This window comes from Colias croceus, chromosome 9 (assembly GCF_905220415.1).
Source record: "Colias croceus chromosome 9, ilColCroc2.1".
Taxonomy (NCBI): domain Eukaryota; kingdom Metazoa; phylum Arthropoda; class Insecta; order Lepidoptera; family Pieridae; genus Colias; species Colias croceus.
In genome coordinates this window covers 4,251,324-4,275,430 of record NC_059545.1, presented here as the reverse complement: position 1 = coordinate 4,275,430, position 24,107 = coordinate 4,251,324, and the positions used below count along the sequence as shown (strand labels likewise).

At 32.3% G+C, this 24,107-nt stretch overlaps 1 protein-coding gene across 2 annotated transcripts; it reads right to left on the bottom strand.

Annotated features, from left to right (window-relative positions):
* Nucleotides 1-5,033: 5,033 nt before the first annotated feature.
* Nucleotides 5,034-24,107, bottom strand: LOC123694205 (arf-GAP with dual PH domain-containing protein 1-like). 2 transcript variants are annotated; one of them, XM_045639565.1, is made up of 8 exons: nt 23,947-24,107; nt 12,210-12,435; nt 11,217-11,390; nt 9,130-9,222; nt 8,272-8,448; nt 7,697-7,932; nt 7,112-7,306; nt 5,034-5,971 (listed from the first exon to the last, which is right to left on the bottom strand). In XM_045639565.1, exons 1-8 carry the CDS (start codon nt 24,026-24,028, stop codon nt 5,907-5,909), a joined length of 1,248 nt encoding a protein of 415 aa, XP_045495521.1. In that variant the 5' UTR covers nt 24,029-24,107; the 3' UTR covers nt 5,034-5,906. The 2 variants fall into 2 exon arrangements, with proteins under 2 accessions (XP_045495521.1, XP_045495522.1); XM_045639566.1 differs by lacking the exon at nt 9,130-9,222.

Here is a 24,107-nt window from a genome sequence, read left to right as displayed (position 1 = left end):
AGCCTCTGGCAAAAATATTCGAAAAATAAATATTTTGTAGAGTCAAATTATATGAAATAAGTACTTAAATCATCTATTTTTGAAGATCCCTCGTTTTAAAAAGTTATATCTACTAAAGCATGAAACATCTTATTCAAATATAAGATATTTTTCGTATATTCGATATTAAATTCAAACTTGTCCAAACGTTTTCGTGAACCACGGCTGAAGTGAAGTGGCGTCAAAGTGGTAACCCGATAGTTTTCCGCTCTCAGAATCTGACAAAACAAACTGAAATAGTCCGCAAAAAATATCACACGTCGGAACTCACTACTCAGTATTAGTTTTTCGTTTACTCTTTTGTGACTGTGATGGCCGCGGGGGAATTTTTTAATTAAGATTATGTGAATAAGTTGAATGAAGAAATGTACTTTCACTGTAGCTATTGGCTGTAATCAATGAATTAGTTGAAAATGCATGATGAGAATTTTGATTTCATTCTAATTTTAATAATAATAATAAAATTCTTTATTGACATAATTACACAGGTCTAAATAATGAATCAGACATTCAAAAAAGGCTCAATTAAAAAAATCTCAATTCAACTTTGATGTCTTAAATTCTTAATGCATGTGGGTCCGATGTTCCTAGAGAAAATTTTTCTTGAGCAAAGATAGGGATCAGGAAAACATCGTGATTTTTTGGGGATTTAGGTATGTATTAACAAAAGTAAGTGGTTAGGTGAAATGAAGTAGGTAATGAATAAAAATACAATATAGCCAGTGAAATGTTTATTATCCGTATAAATATTTAAACATAATATTATGTCAGAGCACACAAATGAGTTTAAACTATTTACAATAAATGATGTAACTAAAGCGAGGCAACATTTTGGTAAATTTGTTTAAATAATTACACTAAAGGCCTGTTCAAACTTCAGCGGTATCCGCTACCGCCATGTACCGCTACCGCCGTGGGTAGCGGTATCCAAATGGGCACGTGACTAAATCTCTTACGTAGTATATTATCGTGACTGTAATCGCGTACCAATCCGAGTACGGTATCGAACAGTCGATTGGTACGCGATTAGAGTCTCTATAATATACTACCTAAGAGATTTAATCGCGTGCCCATTTGGGTACCGCTACCCACGGCGGTAGATTATACCGCTGTAGTTTGAACATGCCTTAATTATTATTAACTAAAGCGAAGGTGATATTAAATTCACTCGTTTCACGCTTACATAGACTCACTAGCATTGATATAATGGCGTTCAAATATTCGAATGTTAACAGACACGTTAGGTAGTTATGAAATTTTTGCGAAAATTATTAAATTATCTCGATAACTGTTTTGTCTCGTATACTTTCAACATTTATAGATAAAACAAACATAAGGATTGCTTATAGTACGAGATCCGGCTGCAGGATTAGTGCGTTCATCGGTTTTTTGCTGAAAACCGAATTTTTATGTATATTTATAATTAGGAGAATATATATCGACTAGGTTGCCAATCAAAATTTGGCCGCAAGCATGTTTAATTAAAATTTTTCTAATCGATTTTTGGGAAAAAAATTCGTTCACTTGTTTTTTGAATAAAATGTAGTCTACATCACGGCAAATGATATAAAGATTCAAAAAAATCACGGTTGCCGCTTTTCACCTGGCCGCAACATCTTGGCAGCCTGGTGCAAACAGGTATGATTTCGATTCATTTTTACGTTCATAACGTACATTTATGAATCATATATCAAATTAAAGCTAATTTTTTTCTATTTATTATCATATATGGTTGCCTAATTAAATCCGGCCGCAAATAAGGGTTGCCGGCTGTTAAAAATTATAAATATTTACGCCTATTAGTACACCGACGCATTCGCGTGCGGCAGCGAAACAACGAGAAAAAGAGAGGATCGGCTGTTAATTATATTAAATCAATATTACTTTTTAAATTTGTCATTTTGAAAAGGACGACATATTTTCTTTCACTCAACCTTAAATATTCAACATCTTTAACAGCCGGCAACCCTTATTTGCGGCCGGATTTAATTAGGCAACCATATATGATAATAAATAGAAAAAAATTAGCTTTAATTTGATATATGATTCATAATTAATGTACGTTATGAACGTAAAAATGAATCGAAATTATACCTGTTTGCACCAGGCTGCCAAGATGTTGCGGCCAGGTGAAAAGCGGCAACCGTGATTTTTTTGAATCTTTATATCATTTGCCGTGATGTAGACTACATTTTATTCAAAAAACAAGTGAACGAATTTTTTTCCCAAAAAACGATTAGAAAAATTTTAATTAAACATGTTTGCGGCCAAATTTTGACTGGCAACCTAGTCGATATATATTCTCCTAATTATAAATATACATAAAAAGAATGCGTCGGTGTACTAATAGGCGTAAATATTTATAATTTTTAACAGCCGGAAACCCTTATTTGCGGCCGGATTTAATTAGGCAACCATATATGATAATAAATAGAAAAAAATTAGCTTTAATTTGATATATGATTCATAAATGTACGTTATGAACGTAAAAATGAATTGAAATCATACCTGTTTGCACCAGGCTGCCAAGATGTTGCGGCCAGGTGAAAAGCGGCAACCGTGATTTTTTTGAATCTTTATATCATTTGCCGTGATGTAGCCTACATTTTATTCAAAAAAACAACTGAACGAATTTTTTTCCCAAAAATCGATTAGAAAAATTTTAATTAAACATGCTTGCGGCCAAATTTTGACTGGCAACCTAGTCGATATATATTCTCCTAATTATAAATATACATAAAAATTCGGTTTTCAGCAAAAAACCGATGAACGCACTAATCCTGCAGCCGGATCTTAGACTATTAAAGCCAAAATACATATATAATATGTACTTTCGAAATAATTGAAAGTAATACGTATACAATATACATATACGATGTAGAGTTGCGTGCTCTTATTTCAGTGCATATTCAAAAGAAAACTAATTATGAAACTACTGATAATTAATATGTGGTATGTATTATTAATCTGTATAACGTGTCTGTTAATAATATTAAATACAAAACATTTATGAATTTAAATACAATGTAAACAATGGATTAAATATTAAATGTATTGCTTCTGTAGCTATAAGATTCACTAATCCATAATTATTATTAGCTGATTACATTATCATTTTAATACAGTATTCAGAATATTATAAGTTTTGTAAAAAAACTAATCTACGCACATATTTGTATAGCATATTTCTAATTATAATGAATCTAGTATTTAGCTGTTGTGTACATGGGTGATAGGTGGTATTATATACAAAATAAATTGCTAATATTCACTAAATTTTACAGTTTAACTACATTTGATATAAGTATATGATCTCTAAATGGGTCTAAATACGGTAGTGATATAACAAAGGCAGCTAATGCTTTTATTTCGCTGAGTTGTGCCTTATGTAACTGTTTGGAGTTATTCTATGGTCAATTAAAGTGTCTTGTTCTTTGCCTACGTAAATATACATCATATTATTATTGATTAAAAACAAATATATTTATCAATTTTTTAAGGGCTGATTTTTCAATCCTTGGTTAAAACTTATTCGTCGAATAATGTATAAAACTACCATTTTAAAAACATATTCTAATTGCCCGCATTTGACAGTTTAGGTGACATTTTAATATTATCGTGTAATACTCTATTGGACGGATAAGTTTTAACCGAGCATTGAAAAATCGGCCCTAAGTCAAATATTAGTACTTACTTCGACTTTACATCAAGTTTAGACGAGTTTTTATCTTGATTAAATTTTAGTCGTAAACTTGGTCGAGTTTAAAAAAATAGCATTATCAATTTATCAATGTCAGATAATTTTTCACCAATTAAATTGAATTTATCATACAACCTGCACAAATTTTATGTCAGTTTGCAAAACCACTAATTTCACTAAGTTTTACTGCTTCCATCCAAGCACACACGGGCAGACGAATTTAATTCAGTCTAGCCCAAACTTAGAATACTCATATAAACTGAGGTAGAAGCGGCATACGCGTAAAAACACGTCCCGTCTGTAGTCAGCTAATTAGCCGGGTTGCGTTTAGTCGGACGTTGCTGACTCTTTTCGGCTAGTTGTTTAAATGTATATGCGGCATACGCGTAAAAAAACGTCCCGTCTGTAGTCAGCTAATTAGCCGGGTTGCGTAGTACGTAGTAGTCGGAGTTTATATATGTATTCTAAGTCCCAAACACTAATATCCTGTATCATCAAATCCGATAGTATACTCACATAAATTAGTAAAATATTTCTACCACGTTTTTGGCAGTCTCCTAGCTTTTATCATACGCTTAATTATACCTTAATGATGATCATACTATTCATCCCAATATCATTAATGATACACACGCTTTAAGCTAGTAGGTATATTTTATGTACAATAAAAACGCCACAAGTTTAAAAAAAAATTGATTTTTCCGAATTCTATTTCTCAAAAATTAATAAAAACAAGAAATGTTAGTGTTGTTTTACATCAAAGTTTGTGTCGTTTCTCACATATCACTTCATACACGCAAAATAACGCACACAATAAATAAATATTACATAATATTGTGACAGGGAATACAATTCGCTAGAATTATTTACATTACCTTAGTATTCTAAGTCGCCTTAAATATTATTGCTTAAAACACTAATGCGTTACAAAATCCATACACTGTTAATTTAATAAATCGAACATTAAAAATTAATAAATGAGGATTTATTCCTGGCTTCACAACTGATATACAGACTGATATATTCACAACGGATATGTTCTGATTAGTTTATTTATCAGTTAATAAGACAATTAAATAACATAATTATGAACATTTTCTTCAAAGCGTGAATTTCATCAGTAAGCCTTGAAATTGTCCCCGCCACGTTAATAGGTACCAAAAATGTAGTTTAAAAAACGTAGAGGAACATTATTAAAAAAAAAGACGTGTGGCACTCGGGGACTGCCGCGGTAAAGCTATTGCATGCTATGCCTTCAAGCCACACCTCCTCCCATCGGAGTGGAGAGCGTGAGGTTTTTTCGTTACGGAATTTTTCGATTCGGCCCCGCGCTCAAGGCCCGCGATAGAAGCTATGCAATAGCTTAAATTTAAAAGGTTAAAAAATCAAATTATAGTAACAGGCATGAAAAACGGTGCATGGATTTTGTAAACGCTGATTTCATAATGATATTACTTCATGAATTCCCTGTAAAATGTCTTTTTATAAAGAGAGCAGTTGAATTGATTTTCTAACACAAATTTAACATTATTTTTCATTCATAACAGTATGTAACGGATTTTATATTCCTTGGAAATATTACTAGTATAAAATGACAGTCGTATTTCATTCTTTGTAGATATATTATTGCCTGTTTTAAACTTAAACATCATTTAATTCACAATATCTTTACATTATTATTGCAATTACTTTTTGTGCGTATAATCTGTATTTTATAAAAAATAAAACCATTACACAGTTCACGATAAAAAATACACAATAAATTGTTAATATAGATTCAGTCCTTCGCTTTTGTGTTAGTAAAATTATTTTTGCCTAAAAATAAAACTATTTACATGATTTGAATACATAAAGTAACTAAATTTTTAACTCAAATATACTGTGATTGATAAAAATTATTTACAAATGAACTAAAAGATTTCGATTTTCGACCGCATCGACCAAATAACCTAGATTCTAGAACGTTAGAAATCGGCGCGACATCGATTTTTTGGTTTCAAAAATCTCAATATAAATATTATGTTCGACGAGATTACATACAAAATTTCATTTCTATGTATAATTAGCGAATAAAAAAGTATTTTATTCTAGCTTCTAAATTGAACTTTTAAAGCAACTAATAATTGCTAACTTATTTAATCTTAAATCGACGCCTAAACAAACTAAACTACCTGCCAGAAAATATACTTATGGAGTTTGATGTTGTTCGCTTGCGGACGAGGGTGGCTTCAACTGCAAAAGAAAAATTTTATTAGGTATAATTTTATTTTTATATTAATATATTTAGAAATTTAAATAATAAATTGATAAAAATTAGAATTAACATCAATAACAAACTTGTAACGCGCAAAAAAAGTGAGAAAATTAATACCTATACCCTAGGACAACGAGTCAAAAGTCGGGGATATGAAATGCGAGGCGCGAGCAAACGCTCTTTATTTCGTAAACGAGGAAATTATACAATTTTGGTCAAGTGCTGCTCTATTATCATTAAAAAAATGTGTCATTGAAATTAGCACTTTATTTAGTGGCAGTAAAGTTCAAAATCTATTTATTGTGCACAATACACAAATAGGCAGAGTTTTGTTTCGGACAATTTTTTGAATGTGATTATTAGTTTAGCTGTTTATTGAACATGTACTTGTTGTCAATGTGTTGTATAATTGAGAAAGGAAAGTAAAATTCTTCCATCGCAAAAGTCAGGAGCAGACGAGACTGGCTGGTCGGAAAGGCGCCGGTCCCCAATGATGTCGAAAAGTTGTTTATAGGCTCTGTAGCGAAAAAATTTCGCTTGCGCGATTCAGAGCGAGATCGTGCGCTCCGGCGTCACGAGGTGGAAGGGGAAGCTTGCCCTTGCACCCGTTGGGAATGTTACGTATACTTTTAGAGTGGGAGTCGAGCATGCTTCGGCGTTCCGTACGGTGAGTGAGGAGTCCGGAGGCCCACATCCCTTCCCATCCCGAACCCATCCTCTCCATCCCTATCTTCATTCCCCCCCATCCTCGCCCCTTCTACCTAACTCCTTCCAAATCCCTTTGAGGACAGCAACACATCCACTTCCCAGTGGAGTGGATGCTTATGGGCGGCGTGTATCGCTTAACACCAGGCGACGCGTCTGCTCGTTTGCTATCCTATAGCATTAAAAAAAAAAGACGGGTTGCACTCCGGGAGTGCCGGCAGAAGTGAAAACTTGATTATTAACGTTCAGCATGTTTGATATTTTGGAATGGTATCCGTCTTACGCATGGAATATAAGGGCTAAAAAAAAAAATCCGTCTTACGCTTTTTCGATCAGGCCACGTGTCCTGACGCGAGTTTAAGATTTTATACCCAACGCCGCTAAGAAGTTTTCACTTCAAAAAAAAAACTCACTGGTGGAGTCCTGCGGGGTGAGCGGGCGCTTGAGCGTGTGCTGTATGACGGCGAGCCAGCCCGCGCGGTCCTCGTGCGTGGTGGCGGCGAGGCAGAACGTGCGCTCCGGCGTCACCAGGTGGAAGGGGAAGCGGGCCTCCTTGCAACCGTTGCCCGTGTTCGTCACTTTGATGTGGTAGCCCGTTGATTCGTGACCTGTAAGTAGATATATGATAGATATATTCCATACTAATATTATGAATGCGAAAGTAACTCTGTCTGTCTGTCTGTTACTCAATCACGCCTAAACTACTGAAGCAATTTGCATGAAATTTGGTATGGAGATATTTTGATACCCGAGAAAGGACATAGGCTACTTTTTATTGCGAAATATGTACCGCGGGCGAAGCCGGGGCGGACCACTAGTAATAGATATATGATTGAGATACAGGGCGTCCCACCGTCGGTATACTAAGCTCAAAGGGACTAGTAGTTTTGTATTCACTGATTACGTAAAAAATACAAAAAAAAAAACAATGTTAATTTTATACTATTTTTTTTCTTTAAACTATGATTTCACCCGTTGTTTCGTTTATAAAGACTCACCGATAAAAATCTCTCCTTTCGGGTACGCATCGAGTGGCTCATCATGGTACATAAGTTTCCGATTGTCCAACGTGAACCATCGTCGTCTATGCACGTCTGAGGACCTGGGACCAGTCTTCCATAACCAGCCCTCTCTCGCGAAGTCCTTTGGGAGACGGAGGAGTAAGTCTGATTGGGGTGTGGAAGGGAACGCAACTTGGAGTTGGTGGAGCTTGGCACATCGTATTGCAGTGTACCTGAAAATGAAGACATTTTAATTTAATTGTGATAACTGATATTATATGTCGTACCTTGCACGGAAGTCTTTTTCACGTAAGTAATAAATACGTCATATTAACATTAAAACTTAGACCATATTTACAATTGAGATAATGTAATTAATTTTGTCAAATATATAGGACAATAACACACATAATTTACGATGTAGAGCAAGTTCAAAATTTATTGATTACAAAAAACAAATTATATCACTCATCTAGTTATAATGGCACAGATAATGGCCAGTTTTGGCGCCTTTATATTATCCAATATGAAATGTGCACATAAATGATAAATTACAATATAATAATATTTACCAGCAATTAATAACTTCAGGATCTTCATGATAAACGTAGATGTGGCGTGTTGAACCATCTTTCATGAATGTGAGCTGCATGGAATTCATGTGACCAATTTTTGCGGGAGCAAAGGAAACATTTAATTCTGACAGTTTAAGGATTCCTTTTGGCTCTTTATTTTCTTTCACGTGATACCTGGAATAATTAAAACATTAAGTTAATATTCTTATCCTTGTGTTATTACATAGACTTTTTTGTATAATATATCTGTTTTTGTATTAGTTTTGTAGTAACTAAGTATAGGTTGTATTGGGTGTGTTTTTTTAATTATGCTAAGAATTATTTTAAATTAAAATATTTTGTTATTTGTCTTGAACATATAAACCAAAATAATATAATATTTCATTATGTATGTCTATTGTCTACAAATTTAGTTGTCTTGTATATTATAAGGAGGAAAAAATAAAACGACTTAACATATAAATAATAATAAGTATAAAAGATTACATACATTGTAAAAATAGATGAATTCTATAAGATATACTTTCTATAAAAACAAACAATAATAAGCTAACGCCTAAAATCCTCACCTCACCAGACCCTAAAAGAAAACAAGCATACAACATGTAGGTATATTGGGGATGATATGTATTTGCATTCGATGTTTACAAGATCCATGGCGAGTATTTATTAATTGGTATATTAATATTTAATGATCTGACGTTCATTTGCCACAGCATGCAATGACTGATACCTTAAAATCAACCCTTATCCCGTCACATAAGATTGAAAGTCCAGTAACCGATTCTCATAATTACCGTAATTTATATGTTGTAGTTGTAAAAGTGAATTTGGAATCGTCAGTGCTCTTCTTACCTCAAACGACCAAAGTTTTTGAGTCGAAGCCGATCGAATATACGACCGAGACAACCCGTAGGACCGCTACAACCGTCCGAATGGTGCTGGTACCTAAGGACCATTCCGAATTATGTTTGAGAGAAATATATTCATTTTGGTAACGTTCAACACCATGCGACTTAGTAGCAAACTCCGGGAACTCGGGAAAATTTCGAGTTTATCAGAACAAAAAATCTAACGGACGTCAATCGAGTCAAGATAATTTATATCGTGTGCTATAAATAATTATCGCCATCGGTACTTTTTTAAGATTCCCCTACTCATTAACGTCGTAAAGTTGTTTATTTGAAAACTGTTTTCTTAACCGAATATAACTAATAAAATTGGAAACAATAATAAGTTTTTTGGTGATAGAGCAAGATATAATAATAATTATATCTTGCTCTATCACCAAAAAAGTTTTAATAATAATTCATTTATTTAAAACTTTACAATATAATTATAAATTAGTTGCTTATAAAATTGAAAAGTGATCCATCTTAATTCAAAGACCGGACGAACGTTTTGTGACAGTTCACTTTATAAGTTAATCAACTTATTTCCTTAACAATAGTTACAATGTGACCGAATTGGGCGAAATTATTTATACAATAAGTTTAATTAAACGTATTATATGTTATTATTGTAACAAAATTCGTTATTCTTGAAATAGGTAGTAAACCTACGATTACATAATTAATCGGTGTAATATGCAAATAGAATGTTAGTTTTATAAAATATTCCATTCGCAATTGGGTTTATTTTCTTAATAAATTATTATGGCTTTTTCTTGGAATAAATTTAATGGTACGACTTTTTATTTTCTATGCGATTCATCATACAGCGTAGGCTTTAGTTTATACTGTGTACACGTATTGTGACGTGAATAGATTTTTTTCTTACAAGAAATGCCGTCATCTGAGAAAAGCAAACTATTCCTATGATCGTAAAGATAGACTTACGACACGGAACGCGTCATCGTAATTTATGTCCCAAATCAGTGACGTATTACTTCGTGGCTCGGAAACCGCGTCCACATAATTATACTAATTCATTGTACTAATACTATCTATGGTCCGTTCCAACTTCCATTGCTTACGTCATACGTGCTATTTATTTTCTCAATTCTAACAAATGGTCTCCAAAGATTTTTACTCTGAAGTCTCTATCCTAGTTACATAACACAAACAGCGTCTGGACGTATCTATGTACTTCTGTATATGTATGTCTAACACAAGCACTCATAGTCGAATAAACGATTGAAGAGAATTCCACGAAAGTTCGCTAAACTATTGTTAAACGTATATTTGCATACCTAATCAATTATGAGAGGCGAAAAAAATTGAGGTGCTAGTCGCGACAATCGTGACGATTTCAGTATTACGTAGAGAGTCAATATTAGCACATTTTTTTTAACGTAGTTTTAACGTACTTATGAGGTGTGGAAGTTTTGCACGCCGCACGTCACTAGCTCATAGCAAAATGTGTACAGTGGGCCTCTTTGCAAATAAACAACAATTTAATCTGATATGTTTTTATAGCGACGCGTAGGTTTTGCAATAATTACCGTGTATGAAATGAATGTATAAAATATCTTAATCTTTCTTATCGTTCGGGCAATTCGGTAAACAATGTTTACTGTTTGTTGACTTTGACTGAGTACAGATAAAATAACAACCACGTAGGTAGGTACGTATTTGTTTCGTTATTATTTTATTTCGTTATATTATGATGAAACATTACTCTATCGAAGATTTGTGTTGAAGAAAATATGACGGATGACGTCATAGTTACCGTAAATAAGACCTTTGATGTGCAGGTAAAGGAAAACTAAATTCACAATGATATTTATAATTGACTTAGTGATATAGAGAAACACGAAATGTAGAAGCACAGTCACAATTCGAATGGAAGTGACATTGAAACATGCTTGTTATTTTATTAGCTCTAATCATGCTGATGAAATGTAAAAGTTAAAGAGGCATAGGTGATGTAAAGAAAATAAAGCTAGCGACATACAGATGTAAATATAGAATGGCGTGTGTAATGAATGTGACTTTACTAACTTCAAGGTGTCCTCGTTTTCATTTAAAACAAATTTCCTTAGTTGATAACGGCTATCCTCTTTTCCTCTTTTCATTAAGAACCCTTCCATGATCCCAGAGAGATAGCTCTGTCGCTCGGGGTGCGAAAATTCTTCTCGTTCGTACTTCGCGCGAATCCATTGTTCTATAAGCACTCTGTAAGATATAAACAACATTAAGTTAGAGAATATATCAAAATCAATACCAATTATAATAATCTCCAATCAAGGGTAATGAACTAACGGTTATTAATAAAAAGCTAAATTAATCGTGATTAATACAGACTTAAAAATACACGAGCGAAACCGTATTACGGCTTAATATAATTTTTCATCAAGTAGGTATATTATAATAATTAATTCAATTTGATAAATCTTACAGGAAGCAATTAAACAATAGTACTTGTGAATTGCAATACACATAAATCATATGACCATTTTCATAATTTACTAATTGTATATTTATTCAAATATCTAGTAGGTACCTACCAGCTGCCTACCTACGAATTATGATATATATATACTTACTATTTAAGAAATATTTAATAAGAAATTTTGCAAAGCAAACTTAACTAGATGCTAAACTATGGTTTAGCATAACTGTTGAAAGTTTGGAACAATTTTTATCGTAGAGGTCATTTTCTATTAGGTTGAATAAACAACACTACTCAACACTCAAAAAATATAAGGCAAACGTAAATCCAGTCTTATACACGTACATATTTCAAAGCCTATCAAATCTTAATATATATAAATCTCGTGTCACAATGTTTGTCCTCAATGGACCCCTAAACCACTTAACCGATTATAATAAAATTCGCACACCATGTGCACTTCGATCCAACTTGAGAGATAGGATAGTTTTTATGAAAAAAAACGTAAACATGTAGGGTACCACGGGCGAAGCCGGGGCGAAAAGCTAGTATTTTATAGTAATATGTATCGACTATTGTATTGCCTGTATTTATTAACTCACTGTGGATCATTCTTGGTCGGTCGTCTATAACACGGGGGGACCCTTTCTTCGTACTTATGCCTAGCGGCTATATTGCCAACTTCCTTCATCCTTTGGACTTGTGAATCCTCCCATCTGTCGAGTTCTAGATGTTTCACTTTGCTGATGTGTGCTCCCATGCCGCGGTGTATGCTGGCGCATCGCATGCATATGAAGATGCCGAGGTTGTAGGATGCCCAGTCGGGATCTGAAACACAAAAGAGTTTATTAAACTCCTTTGTTGTTTTCTTTTTGATGTGTGAAGAGTTCTGTTATAAGGTGTTTATAACGATTCCTTTTCTGGGTTAAAAAAGGGATGCTCATAAATTCATAATTCATATCTACGATTTTTTTTAATTGTCTGTCGTTAAACGGTGGCATAATTCGTTGGGGTTGTGTGTAAATTAACTGAAATGTGATCTTTTGTAGAGGTATATGATACAGGTAGATACATAGTTATCAAAACAATTTAAGCATTAATTATCCAATCTCAAAATATTACATATTCATTTGCTCTACATTTTGTCATTAAATAAAATGCAAATACGAATGAATTAAAATATCCTAATGCAGTTTACTTTTTCAAATTTCCTTATATGGATTCCTATACAATATAGGTATGTAGTAAATATAGGCTATTTTTACGTTTTTTTAATAGGAGTAGAGACAACAGAAGTTTTTGAGTTCAACAATTTCGAGAATGAATAACAACAATATATAAAAGCATATCAGATTTGTAATTTATTATTTTTAACTTCCAAAACGTGAATCATAACAAGGATAAATCAAATGCTCCATAATAAACCTTAAACGAGCCAAAAAAATAAACACAAACAACAAAATCTCATTTTTACATTGCTATTTGCTACTACTAATAGCCTAATATATTACACACATTAGAGATAATAAAATAATATATAGCTTTGCCATAAATTGTGGTGACAGGACAAATAATGTGGGTTTTTGAAATGTGTTTTTATAAACGAGTTTAAGAATGTGAATCTACTTCATGTATCTACTATGTATACAAAACAATCACTAACTGGAATTTTGTGTAAGTCAAACTTTATGTGTACTATAAAGTCTCTACGGTTGTTATACCGGAAAATCAAAATTTAAAATTTTTGTGTCTCTCATGTCAGTCCGGTCTGGCCGATCTACGAAACGGTACTACTACTAATATCATTATAAATACATAATTGATAATATATTTTTAGTTCTATAACTCCTTTGATTCATTTTCAATAATCATAAATTGTGCGAAATTGCGTGCGTCAGGCAGTAGGTACATTTTTCAGTACAAAAACAAACTGAAAAGTATTATCGAAATTTATCAATAATTTATTTCCGAAAGATTGCGGGATATTTCCAGTTATAAGCTTTTTGTTTTTGTTTATTTCGCACGTTTAATGATAAGAATTATTCATACGTTTTCTATGTATTGAATTTCCATAAGCCTATCCATGTCAACTTTATCAAAGTTGGTACCAATATATTATGTAAAACTATAAGTAACATCAAGCGGAGGAAGATACGACTTCTTTCTAGCGGCTCTATCCAAACGTTATGCTATTTTCAAGCATTTGCCTTGTACATATTATTTAGTATTTAGCTGTTTTGTGAGTTGATTGAAAAGAAAGAAAGACTTTTCGAGCTTGTATTACGTTTTCAGTGCATCGAAATCCAGAACTGCAGTGTTTTGTTTTAACTCGCAGAAACCCGATATCACTAGATCTATTACTTAGTTTGTTTATCGTTTCTTATCACCGCTGGACACATTGATAAGAAACAAGAACGGCACAACGCAATCCGTTCCGACGTCAGAAACTAACCTCAAATTGCTTGGAATTCTTCGCATACATTTATACGTCATTAGTTATCGAGGCCGTTCGTTGAAGCTTATAACGTAAAGTAGGTTGAGGCAAGAAATAATGTTAGATGTTTTTAATATTGATAATTGTGTCTATAAATATCAATTAGTTTGTAATTTCTTTTGAAAGTATTCAGCATTCGGTGGTGATAAATTCAAACGTTCTTTTACTGTATTTATTCATACAATAATATATTATATTTCAGAAGCTTTTGAAGGTAAACGATGGTCATCAAGACCATTTCATACCATTCAACATGGCTCTACAATCGTCATACTTTATAAACTAGTTTGTAGAGCTATGCAAACATTTTGACTAAATGTACCTAATGATAGTCACAAATTGGTGTTTCTCATCCTTGTAATTCAGGAATCCAAAATTTGTTACATCACCACCTTTGACACGCATATACGTAGAGAATAAACCCAGTTTTGAAATATGACGCAATAACGTATATCGATCGTAAATGGCAATGTGTGACGAGAAAATTATTTGAACAGATTTTCACAAATACTTTTACGTATTTACTAGTTATGTACAATAAAAGCGACGAAACGATTGTGCGTCTGAAGTGAATTTTGACTTTAACGTCGCGGTGTTCCACCGAAAATAGATGCTCCCGCCGAGTTTCACTGAGTAATACCGTGTGAAAAATCTTAACTAGAGGCTGCAATATTGAGCGGTGAAGAAAATAGCCGTTTGCAATACTGTCCGTGTTTACAAGCATATTTTGTATGTATTGGAGCACACCGACACGACGTCACGCGACACGCACACAAACACAGGTGGCCTCTTCCCATTTGTAACTCAGTCCAAGTAATCGTAAATAACAAGCTATGTTTTGGTCATAACAGCTGTGGGTGAATCTTCTCGCTTGTTCGAAAACTGGTTTGATGAGAATATTTCAATTGACACAGTACAAATATTGCCGTATTGTGATGACCAAGAAGCTTATATCTAATACACTGGAGATTTCGGTATGAACATTGACGTGTAACAAGAAAATATTGCCCAGTTCATGTTTTTTATCACTTTCACACCTAACTTGGTATTGCCACTGTTAATACGAAGTTTTCCCAAGGCTACTATGTATGCTGTAATATTCTGTGCAAAAGGTTAGTTTTTGTACATGAGTTTGTTGATAAATTGCCAACAACGTCATTCAGAAGCATTGTTGAATGAGACAATTATTATTTATGCTAAATAAACTAAGTATCTGAACCAATTATTAAAAAGCGATACTCCCTGATTATGGGTAGTCACCATAATAAAATTGTAGCAACTCTCACTTTGTCAATATGGCATGTGTGTCAAAAAAATTGCGTCGCTTCCAATATTTAAGTTAATATTGTTGCTTATTTAATGAATATTTTCCGAATATAAAGAATGCATTGTATTGTGCAAAATTGCAGAAGTGTTTGGACACCAAATTCTGGCATAGAATTTCACAGGCAAGTGTATATTTACGTTATTTACAATATTCCTCAATACTCCTGCATTTACCTGTTTAGAATCATTTCAATGGCAAAAATTGTCTAATTTAGCATCATTTTAGTAAGCAGTCATGTTAAATTTGTTATTTCCCTAATACTTTATCATTTTTCAACAAGTTTTCAATAAACAGATTTAACAAGTAAGGTAACCATGATGACGAGTTTTTATGGATAGCGAAGAGAATATATTGTAATAACAATATTATGATGAAAATTTAGAACACCATTTTAAAGATTGTTACTAGTAATGAAACAACACATGACATCGGTATTGCACTCACATGTAGTTATAAGATTGTTCGTTTTTACATTGAAATTTATACTTTTTTAACTTACCTCATATTTTTTTGTTTTACGTATTTCAGCTTTCCAAAAAGTAAAATAAAAAGAAAAGGTTACTGAGGATTACGACCCAGAAAAAAATACCTTTTGAAAAATAAACTTTGTAAAGTTAGCTGAAATTTGTGCAAGGCTGCTATAAACAGTTTTTCTTTAATGATTCTGGCTTGAAAGTTGAAATTGACCCGTCGAAGCAACGCGTTTAAAAAGAAGATCTGAGTAGCTAACAATTTGGTAAACAGCATCTGATGCAAAACACAACTTTCCTCTATTTACAAAGGATGTTAATGCTGTATATCGGTTCATATCCAAGCTTTGTAGCCAAAAGTTATTTATAACTATCATTCTATACCAATTAAAATTGTATGTACCTACCTATAAAGTATGACCATAATATTATAATATAAATACTGTTAAAAATATATGTCGTTATTATTTATAGACCATGATTTTTAGTTTTTTCTATTTTGAAAAATCCTGAATTTACAAACTAGCGTGGTCACTCGACAGAAAGAGACAAATAACATGACTGACGTCATTGAATGTCATAGTTTCTTGTTTCAAGTTAATGGTCATAGTGCAATCTCCAGTGTATTAAAGGATATAAGCTTCTTGGTGATGACATTTGATTTGATGTTAATTTGTTTACGACGTTGAAAAATATGATAGTTTTTAGCTCTTGGTAAAGTGTTTTAATTTTCATCATTTTCATGGAATATATTTATGTACGGAAACTCAAATGAAATGTATTGAAATCAAAATAACACGTATTCAATCTGGGCGTCTAGAATTTTATATGACATCTTTATAGTAGAAGCTATTTATGATTGTGGATTATAAGGAGGTACAAATAATTAAACAAACCTACATCCCAGGTATAAATAAAGTGGAACCGTGGAACTCTATGGTAACCCACATACATCCATACTTATATCCATACTAATATACTAATTTTACTAATATACTAATAAGTACTAATAATATTCTAAATGCGAATGTAACTCTGTCTGTCTGTCTGTTACTCAATCACGCCTAAACTACGCTCAGTTGTTTAGGCGTGATTGAGTAATTTGGTATGGAGATATTTTGATACCCGAGAAAGGACATTTTATCCCGGGAAAATGACGCAATCCCGGAAATCCCACGGAAACGGGAACTATGTGGGTTTTTCTTTGACTGTGCGGGTGAAGCCGCGGGCGGAAATCTAGTAAATAATAAATGTAGAGATCACTAAATTAGGGGAATGTTTCAACATTTTCATTCATCGCATTAAATTCATACATAAAGTTACACATATATAAATCTAATATATAAAAATCAATGCCACTTTTCGTTGTAATTCCATAACTCGAGAACGGCTGAACCGATTTCGATAATTCTTTTTTTATTATATTCCTTGAAGTACGAGGATAGTTCTTATGTCGAGAAAACGTAAATATGTACCACGGGCGAAGCCGGGGCGGACTGCTAGTAACTTAATAAAGTAAATTGACGATAATAATATGTCCATAATTAATTATATTTTGTTTTTATCTGTTACCTAATTGTTTCGTCTTTGAAATGTATGTTTTAACAAGTAGCAACATAACATTTTAATAATTAAGATAATTCGATAATGTATCAAGGTGGTAATATTTATTGTTTCGTATAATATTAGTAATAATGTAATTTCAAATATTCATCACTACATAGGTAGTATAAAACAAAGTAGCTTTCTCTGGTATTCTTTCGGTGTTTGATAGCCCATTTATCAAGGAAGACTATAGTGTATATATCATATCGCTAAGACCAACTGGACCAACTATATATACTAAAACCTATCTCTTGAATCACTCTATCTAATAAATAAACCGCATCAAAATCCGTCATAGGGACAGAGAAAGCGACTTTGTTTTATATGTACTATGTAGTGATGATGTAGATTGTAGATCGATAGCATCTCCTTGTTTTTGTAAAGTTGTTTAGTTTTGAGTATTAAATATATTATATGTACCTACCTAAGTTGCTTTTTATTTTAATTAATTTTTGTTTGTGCCATTTGATTAGTGCCAAAAAATAATGAGAATATAATGGCTTCGACTTTTATTTTTCCTTTAGATGTCGATGCCAATTCCGATCTTTATTCATTAAAACAATTGAAAAATATAGGCTTTGATGTTAATTATACGTTAATAATTTGGAATATGTCTTATGAAGTTTTCTCTTTTGCCTCAGTAGGTACCTATCAGATAGATTGTCTGAATTCTGAGAATCTTTTGATAACATCAAAACAAATATATTTTTAAAATAATGACGTAAGACAAGTAGTGCATAAAATGAGTTGCCTCAACAACTGTAGTGTTATTATTGATAAGGATTAATTGATACATTCCATCACATTTTATCTTTATTTTTAGAGTCTTATTAAACATGTTTATAATTAAATTGTTTAAATGTAACTTGTTGATTTAACATCATTACTATTTGAAGTAATTTGTTGGATTGCATTAGGTGCTGTGCTGAAGAGTTTGTTTGTTTGAACGCGCTAATCTCAGGAACTTATGGTCCGATTTAAAAAAATATTTCGGTGTTAGATAGCCCATCTATCGAGGAAGACATGCAGGCTATATATAATAACACTTAAGACCAACAGAAGCGGAGCACTGCGGGTAAAACCGCGGGGCGCAGATATCCATCTATTAATGTGTAATTTTTTCCTTCATTTAATATTTAATTCAATTTTATTCAAAAGTAGAACAAAATAACAGATATCAGAGAGTTTACACGAAAAGGGCAAAAGGTTACAATACAAAGTATTTACAAATTACATCATTTATTTATATCCAAGCTGCCATTGTAATTTATAACAACAAACATAATTGTATTTATAAACTAAGAAGGGCTTTTATATCATGTAAAAGCTTATCGATTTAATATGTTGAGTTTACTATATAATAGTTATTTTTACATATTGGACTCTTTATCTCAAGACTGCATTAAAATCTACATTATATTTAAACAGAATATTGTATTGTAAAAATTAAAAATTATAAATTGTATTTGTGTTGCATTGTCCATTTACAGCAGTGGTGGCTCAGTGGTACAGACCTCGGTCTTCAAATCGACAATTTGCGGGCTCAAGACCAGGCGAAAGGAAATAAATTGTTTTCAATTTATCTGCGAATGTTGATAGCATCACCACTGCTCGAAACGGTGAAAGAAAATATCATGTGGAAACCGACATGTCGTAGAATGAAAACTCGAAGACATGTGACATCCTCAAACCCGCACTTGGGCAGCTGTGGATTATGGCCCGAACCCTAATAGAAGGCTTGGGGCCGTATTATGACCTCTTGTTCCAGACAGTTTACGCCTTGCACTGAACTGACTGGAAAATTCTAATAATGATCTCTATTATATTGCGATCATAATATGAATTTGCCAGTCAGTTCAATTCAGGGCTTAAAGTGTAAACTGTCTGGAAGAAGAGGTCTCAATACTGCCCCAGTGGTCTACTGACAGTGGGAACGTGCTGATAATATTATGATTGATCTATAGGTATAAATCATGGGTGAAACCGCGGAGCACAGATAGTATAATTAAAAATAGCAATAAAAGGTATAAATAACACTGACTCAGCAACTCGTGAAGTTCCGTTAATGGATATGTTTACTAACAACATAAAAATTTAATTACCTTAGATACAATGAATATTTTCCTGTTATAATTGTTAATGTTATCTTTGAGTTAAGTATAAAGATAATGCCACTTTTTGTAACAATAAAAATAAGGTATTATATGGACATATTCTGTGGATTATAAAGAGGATATATATATTTTTTTAGTATTAAACCCGGTGCCTAAATAGCTTTAAGATACTTTAAGATGTTTTATACATATTATAGGTACCTACTAGCATTCCGCCCGCGACTAAAACCTTCCTCGAGAAAAACTCCATCTATTAAAAAACCGCATCAAAATTCGTTGCGTAGTTTAAAAGATTAGGATACATAGGGACAGACATACAGCGATAGCGACATTGTTTTATACTCTCAGGTTTTATGCCAGTTAATAGCACAGAATATTATGTACTATATAGTAGTGCCAGTAGTCAAACAAAAACATTTTCTACAAAACAACTCGATCCTCCATTCACATAAATAAAATAATATTTTTGATAAAAAATTGGTTCATTCCTAAGTACAATTTAAATTAATTAAGTCTGTTTTTTATTAGGCAATGTTATCTTCACGGTGGATACAGCTATACAGGTAAAAAAGTATAAAGAAGTGTCAATGAACGCAGTGTGCGAATACAGTCATTGATAAAACTTTAAATTTTAATTAAAAGCAACGGTAGTCTTATTAACCCACGGCTACATAACTATTGGTTTATATATGAATAATGAAACAAAGGTATCCTACTAATATTATAAATAGCGAAAATTTGTGAGGATGTGTGTGTGTTTGTTACTCTTTGACGCAAATACAATTGAACCGATTACAATGAAATTTACCACACATATAGAGGAAAAGTTGGATTAACACATAGGATAGGTTTTATCCCGGAAATCCCACGGGAACGGGAACTATGTGGGTTTTTCTTTGAAAACGCGTGCGAAGCCGCGGGCGGAAAGCTAGTATTATAAATGCGAAAGTTTGTGAGGATGTGTGTGTTTGTTACTCTTTCACGCAAATACTACTGAACGGATTACAATGAAATTAAGCACACATATTAGAGGTAATTATTATTTTGCATCAATACAATAAACTATAATTATATTTTTGTACATGCTTTAATTTGCATGTCAATCAACGCCATATCACTGATGTAGGTAATGGTAAATAGACCATAATAGGTATTATTACATTGAAAATGTTTAGATAAACAGAGCACGATCAAAGATCAATAATCTTAGATAAATATATTAATAGAAAGAAGCTATAGTACAAATACATATTAAAAACAAGCATGATTATTGATTATATACGTTGTGGCAGGTTCATGATCAAGGCATAGGTACCTACACGATGGCAAGTGCTAATAAACGGAAATTAATGTGTGTATGTTATTTAGAAGATTGTTGGATTGTATAAAAGATTAATTGTATCCCAAATTTCCTTTCTGAACGCCAAAATTATGAATGTCGCACTAACGTACTCTACAAAAAAAATATATGTACATAGATACGAACGTTTCTTTAAATAAATTCGTTTCAAACGCTATTAAAATTGACCTTCTGTCTAGGTAACTTTATCTACGCAAAATATTCAGTGATTGACGACTTTGGTGACAGATGACGAACGTGAAACGTCTCAGGTATCTTTTGTTATTGCTAAAATCATTTTCATCAATGAACAATTAAAATTTGGTAGAGTTATCGCTAACTTGGAATACCTACCTAACTCTACTAATAATATAAAGCTGAAGAGTTTGTTTGCTTGCAACTACGAGTACTATTTGAAAAATTACTGTCATAAAGTCTATTTATCAAGGAAGGCTTATGTAGGCGACATAATATATCATTACGACATTTACGTTACGACCAACAGCAGCGGAGCTATGCGAATAAAACCACGAGACGCAGCTAGTAAAAAAAAATAAAATAGAAAGCACAATAAGAATTATACTTATTCATATTTCATACTATATAACAATAACATAATATTAATTATTTATTTCATACAGAAAACATATAATGAATATTAATAGGCCAAGAAAGAGAAATTAATGATGTGTAGCAAAAAAATGCGATCGATTTGTGCCAATAACCAGTTAGCTGTGTTAAAATCTTGACATTTCACGTTTAGAAAAATCTATTCACAATTTTTTCATCTACATATTTTAATCTTACGTTATTTTTAAACGAAACCTAATGTATACATTGTCGTAAATGTTATAATGACGTGTACACGTAAAGTATGACGGATTATTATCGATTGCCGTACGTGGAATGTATGCAATTCGTCATACAGTGACGTCTTTTAACCGGTAACAATAGAAATCACTGTACCTCAATCTGATATTTATTCTTATCATTACCAACCTGTTCATTTTGTCCGTTGAACGAGTTTCAATTGAAAGGATTTGCACTGAGTAGAAAGATATTTACGATAAAAAGACATGACCTTTGTGCTCTTATTTATTTGCGTAGAGCCAGTTTTTACAGATAATTTATAATATATAGTATAGGTACTCAAGAGTTACTCTAAAACACAATATGTTATAGTTACACATCTATATTTGCATCAGTTCTATCATAATAAGATTATCATTATTTATTTGCAAAGTAATCAATAGTAATGTTATTTAAAGATTGACTCGTCAATATTTTCATCAAGAATGCTAGTAGTTAGTATTTTAAGAATATTTAAAAATATATTATATTACTTATACGTACTATATACTATACACCAAATGAAAATAAAATCAGATTTAAATAAAATAAATACAATTTAGACCTAACCTAGGTTTAAAGTTATACAAATAAATGGTCAATTAAGTGAAAATTGAAAATATATTAATAATTGTCATTATTGTAATAATAATAAATTATCATTATTGTAAAAATTAATATGAAATTTTAAATGCTTGTATAAATTATATTAATCAAATTTAATTAAAGATAATTAACAATAAAATCAATTATTATTTTGATATGCATAAGCAAACCTAATTTCCCACTGAAATTATTACGCTAATTAAAAATTTTCCGGCCTTCAATAAGTTTTTCAACCTCAAAATGAATTTACTTGAGAAATTCATTTTTAATTTGAGCGTATTTCAAAGCTATAACTACTTACCATGAAATTAAATTTTTTAGGCACCTATGTGTAATATTATTATTTTGGTATCTTATTTAATGTAGCGTAGGTAGGTACTTGACGTACCTGACCTACAGAACCTAATAATTAAACTAGATTCTAGAAGATATATTTTTAATTACCTAGGTATGTCTTGTGTGATATTTGTCACTTGGTTTGTAAATCAATCTACCTCTACTGCTATGCTTATTTTTAATTTAGTTGCTAAATTGCTCGCCTAGCTAAATATTAGGTATCAACATAAAATGCATTATGTACCTAGAGATCAAAATATATCTTCAAAATTATTCGAATCCGATAACATGTGACTCAATTCTCAAAGAGCGACTGGACATGAGTCATATTTAACTGTGGAGACGTTAATACATAATTAAGTAAATCTGGTTAAAGAATAATAAGATTTGACATTTTATGATAAACATTTGCATAATATAATTGACAACCACAATTAACTTAATTCTGGGAATTCTCTTAATGATGTACCTATCTAATAAAAAAAATAATTCAAATATTTTGCGTCAAGATAATGAATAGAATAAACATAATATTATGAGCAATAAAAGGAATGGTTTTAACACGAATTCAATACCAGCTTTCACTTTTGAATTGAATTCTTTGAATTTTACAATCACCGAGCAAAAACATTCGCGAATTTTTTCGTGCATTTCATTTATAAACGCTCTACAAAACGTTAAAACTTAACGGTCTGCGATAAATGTGTTGGAGGAACAGTCAATCCATAGTCCATACGAATCACTTTCTTCAATAACTTTTAACTAGGTAGGTATAATAATAGGCACGAATCGTAAACATTTCGACTCAAATGAATCATATTTGAGTGGGAAAATCAAAGTAGAGTCTTTAAAATTCAATGAGTATAGCTCTAACTGTACAAACATTATAGGGGTTGCGATTAATATGGCCATATAAAATCAATTTCAATTAACGTGTCCCTTCTATGGACTTGCAACCGGAAAACTTTAATGTCATACGTATTCATAAACTACTTACAAATTGTCTTCTTATACTCAGTACTAATTTCATATAGGTACCACTTAATTTCGATGATTTGTTTTCATTGAATGCATTTTACGTCGGGGTCACTGAACTCCAGAGCATGGACGCACTTACGCCCCCCCGCCTATTCACCACCCCATGGAAATACCACGCTTTACAAGGTAAAGTAAATCACTAATAAAACACTGTAACATACCCTCTGCTCCACAATCAGCACACACATTATTTCCGGGTTTCTTTAGCAATTCCAGTAATATTTTCTCGTTATGATCAACCATCGTGGAACTTTTGCATCAATAATTAAAGACACGCTAGTAGCGTACGTCGCCACCAGAAAGTCGAACGCACGCTTTGAAC

What these genes read in the sequence shown, in the direction of transcription:
- LOC123694205 (XM_045639565.1), bottom strand. Translation starts at nt 24,028, where the DNA reads ATGGTTGATCATAACGAGAAAATATTACTGGAATTGCTAAAGAAACCC. An exon ending in CCGACCAAGAATGATCCACA is followed by an intron (nt 11,391 to 12,209) that starts GTGAGTTAATAA and finishes TATATCTTACAG; the next exon opens with AGTGCTTATAGAACAATGGA. An exon ending in GAAAACGAGGACACCTTGAA is followed by an intron (nt 9,223 to 11,216) that starts GTTAGTAAAGTC and finishes AATGGTCCTTAG; the next exon opens with GTACCAGCACCATTCGGACG.